The sequence below is a fragment of the Pangasianodon hypophthalmus genome, chromosome 2, assembly GCF_027358585.1.
Source record: "Pangasianodon hypophthalmus isolate fPanHyp1 chromosome 2, fPanHyp1.pri, whole genome shotgun sequence".
NCBI classification, from domain to species: Eukaryota; Metazoa; Chordata; class Actinopteri; order Siluriformes; family Pangasiidae; genus Pangasianodon; species Pangasianodon hypophthalmus.
Genome location: NC_069711.1, coordinates 33,773,928 through 33,777,589, shown reverse-complemented (window position 1 = coordinate 33,777,589; position 3,662 = coordinate 33,773,928). Strand labels below are relative to the sequence as shown.

The 3,662-nt window shown below is 43.7% G+C and overlaps 1 protein-coding gene across 1 annotated transcript; it reads left to right on the top strand.

Annotated features, from left to right (window-relative positions):
• The first annotated feature begins 945 nt into the window (after positions 1-945).
• Positions 946-3,312, top strand: LOC113523667 (endonuclease domain-containing 1 protein-like). Its single transcript, XM_053242172.1, has 3 exons — positions 946-1,104; positions 1,713-2,075; positions 2,347-3,312. The coding sequence occupies exons 2-3, from the start codon at positions 1,770-1,772 to the stop codon at positions 2,935-2,937; spliced, it is 897 nt and encodes a 298-aa protein (XP_053098147.1). The 5' UTR covers positions 946-1,104; positions 1,713-1,769; the 3' UTR covers positions 2,938-3,312.
• The last annotated feature ends 350 nt before the right edge of the window (positions 3,313-3,662 follow it).

Sequence of the window (3,662 nt, the reverse complement as noted above, 5' to 3'; positions counted from 1 at the left end):
AACCCCCACCTTCATGTTCACGGGTCCCACCCGGTACCGAACTTCCCCGTGCTTCAAGGCACACCCAGTAATGGCTTGGGTTTGGTAAGTGATGTCTTGGGGTTGCCAGATGAGGTCCAACCAGCGGCAGAGGCCTGCGGAAATGAAGTTGCCAGCAGTCTCAGAGTAGAGTAGGGCAAGAACTGTAATAGAATGGGAAGCAGTAGTGAGCTGAACTTGGGTGGTTAACGGCTGGGATTGAACGGGAGAGGAGAACAAAACACTTACATTTTGACTAGGTGGGTGTACCGGACAAAGTTGAAAACCATGTCAGGGTTGACCACAGTAGAGGCAGACCCTGGGAGAGCCGGCGTTGTCTCTCGACGCGCATCAGACACATCCGGTCGACCTGCATGGCTTCGGGAGATCGTGCTGGTTCTGACTGGGGAGGATTGTGACTGCGTTGGAGCCTCCCGATAGGTCCGCACTCTACCAGCGACACGGATGGCCAGCTGTATAAACCACTCCAATCCAATTGGGTCATCGTAGGCTGCGAGCTGGAGACGAAGGGATGGTGCTAAACCCAGTCAGAATGTGGTGAGCGATTGCTCGTTCCATCCACTGGAGGCGGCTAGAGTGCAGAACCAGATTGCATAATCCGGGACTGAGCGCTCATCCTGCTGCAAATGGTACAGCTGCTCACTCACCGATGAGTCACCAGTTGGCCTGCCAAATACTTCACAGAAATATTCTAAAAACATAGGAAGAGATTGTACAGCAGGACCATCTTGTCTATTTAAAGACTCACCCCACTGCAGAGCACGCCCAGCGAGTCGTGAGAGGATGAAGGTGATTTTGGTTCTTTCCGTAGGAAATCGTTGGGGCTGCATTTCAATGGCGAGTGAGCACTGTAGTTAAAATCCGTTGCAATCCTCCGCCGAGCCAGAATAGGGCGCTGGATCGACCACGGGACTGGCAACGTACAGCGATTCCGGTGCAGAGGAAGCCGACGCAGACGCGGAGTGAGCCGGCGTGACTGGGTTACGCGTTATCCACGCTCGTCGTGAGAGAGCACGGAGGAATTGCTCCGTCAGCTACTGCACCTGTCGCGAATCCATTCTCTGGGTAGGTCTTCTGTCACACTGCGGGTAGGACTCGAGACACAGAGATGGAACAATGGTGTTTATTAATAAACAAACGGAGAAAGAGATAAGAGGAAGGAAATTACCGGATGGTGATGACTAGCTGGATGACTGGGGGGTGCAGGCAGGAACCGCAGGCGTTGGCTTTCGTGGGCTGCTTTTGGTTATCGCCGAGACAAAGCAGAAGTGAAGAGCTTAAGTAGGGGAGAGATGATGAGGAAGGAAATGAGAGACAGGTGTGTGTGATTAGAATTCCGGCGAGGGAGTGTGACGATTTGTGTTTTGGTCTGGCGTGGTCGTGACACACAGAGGTTGTTAACTGAGACGCCTCCACTTCTGATAATAGTTTAACAATGTTTAATCTACTGCTGCACAACAAGATCACCTGAAAACATCAAAACCTTTAGAGTTTTGTAGAAAAAAAATATTCTTATATTATATGAAAGATTAGAGATGGCAGTGTGTTTTTGTACTGTAATTTTGTTTGATTTTTTTTCTTCATTTAAAATGATGATTAACAGATAGATGGACAGATTCAGATGATGAATTTGAGTATTTATTGGTGTTCATGTTCCTCTTGTCCTCGGGTAGATTTCTGCTCTGCATCATCTCACACACTCCTCACACACTCCACCACTGTGTGTCAGGATGAAGCTCCTCGCTCTGGTGCTCCTGCTCTCTGCTTTCTCCTCACTGACCCTGACGGAGGTTGTCAATTCTTTTAAACAATCCTGTCCTTCATTCTTCATCCAAAACCCAGAAAAAAAAAGTGACATCATCGTCCCTACTATCTTTAGAGGACATCAGTATAAGACCATTTGTCAGCGCTGGAAAAACAAATACAGATTTGCCACCGTGTATGACACTGAGAGGAGGATCCCTGTTTACTCGGCCTACACGTTCTTACAGGAAGGGCAGACTACACGCAGTGATGAATGGAAAATTGAACCTCAGGTCAGTCAGTGTGTTTAAATATTTCATTACTGATTTATTAACATATGTAGCATTGAAGAACTAAATGATTTTCTGGAAGGAGACACTGTTTGTGCAGTAAAACATAGTGGACCCAGATAGTAGCAAGTAAATACCAATTAAATATCATCGGGTTTTATTCCAGAAAGAAAATGATTTTTGTGTTGTATTTATCATGAACAGTGTGTGTTGAGTGAGCTGCTTAATGTGTTTGTGTTTAATTCACTACTATTTCATTTCTCCTCCATAACAGCTCGAAGATATCAAAGAATATAAAGAAAAGAAAGAGATGATGGATTCCCCGAGAGATGAAGAAACTGTGAGAAATATAATTAACCAGGCTGTGGACATAGATTATAAAGACAGTAGTTATACTCGAGGTCACGTGTTTCCACGTAGCTTTGCTGCTGATCAGGATCAAGCAGATTCCACCTTCACTTTAACCAACATAGCACCACAAACAAAACACAGCAACGAGGAGTGGGCAAGTCAGGTGGAGGAACCGATGCTTACAGAAATACAAAGAAATTGCAGGCTAGACCAAAATTACAGGGCGTACATTGTGACTGGGGTCGTTCCAGGGAATAAATGGATATCCATAACAAGAGACAAAAAGTACAAAGAAGGAATTAACATCCCCAGTCATTTTTGGAGCGCTTTCTGTTGCAACAATAAAAAAGATATTAAGAACTTCATAACGATGGCCTACATCGCTGAGCTAGAGAACTTTATTGTCCGAAATCCCACCATTGATAACCTGAATAAACGACTCACTGAGTTGTATGGTCAGAGGTTCAGTGTGTTTCCAGGATTACCAGTTGAGGAAATAGAGCCTCCTTTTTAGCCTGAAATTCTCTATTAAATCTAAAAATCTCATAAAACAACTTCATTCAATTAATGCTGATTAAAACATATACAAGAAGCATGCAAACTGCTCTATTATATTACATCTCATCCTCTGATGCATTTTTAATTGTACTAAATCAGGTTGTTTATTTACGGCTGCTTGCACTCTCAGCCAGCGCACAATTTACAGATAACTCTACAAGAAGTAGACTTTTTTTTTTGTCGTACTAAAACTTTTTTAGCTCCTGACCAATCAAGTCACATGTTTTGGTGGGGAGTTCTTGATTTTGCTAGTCACAACTTTCATGATAATATAAATAGTTATCTCACTGTTAAATAACCTGCAAATCTATAAAATCTTCTGCAAAACTTGGACGATGTTGTCGCCTCGTCTTTTCATCACACTGCGCAGTGACACTTTCTGCATACAAGAAGTTTTACACATACAAGTTTCCTTCAAAAGTGACAATTTGGAGTCATCCTGTGTGCAATTAGAGTGTCATGTAAGCTCAATATAAATACACCTGTTCATGTAAGAACCCAGAGTTTATCAGAGAACATAATTTAGATTTAGTTTAGTTTTTTTAAAAAATGGGGTAGGGGGTTAAAATACATACAGTGCATCCAATCTGGCAAATGAGTCTTTGTCCAGTAAGGGGAGCTAGAGAACTGTTTAACTGAGAAATGAATCTGCTGGAAGGAGATGGCATCCAGAAACCCCCC

Coding starts and splice junctions, on each gene's coding strand:
- LOC113523667 (XM_053242172.1), top strand. CDS start 1,770: ATGAAGCTCCTCGCTCTGGTGCTCCTGCTCTCTGCTTTCTCCTCACTG. Junction 2,076..2,346: donor AATGGAAAATTGAACCTCAG/GTCAGTCAGTGT, acceptor CCTCCATAACAG/CTCGAAGATATCAAAGAATA.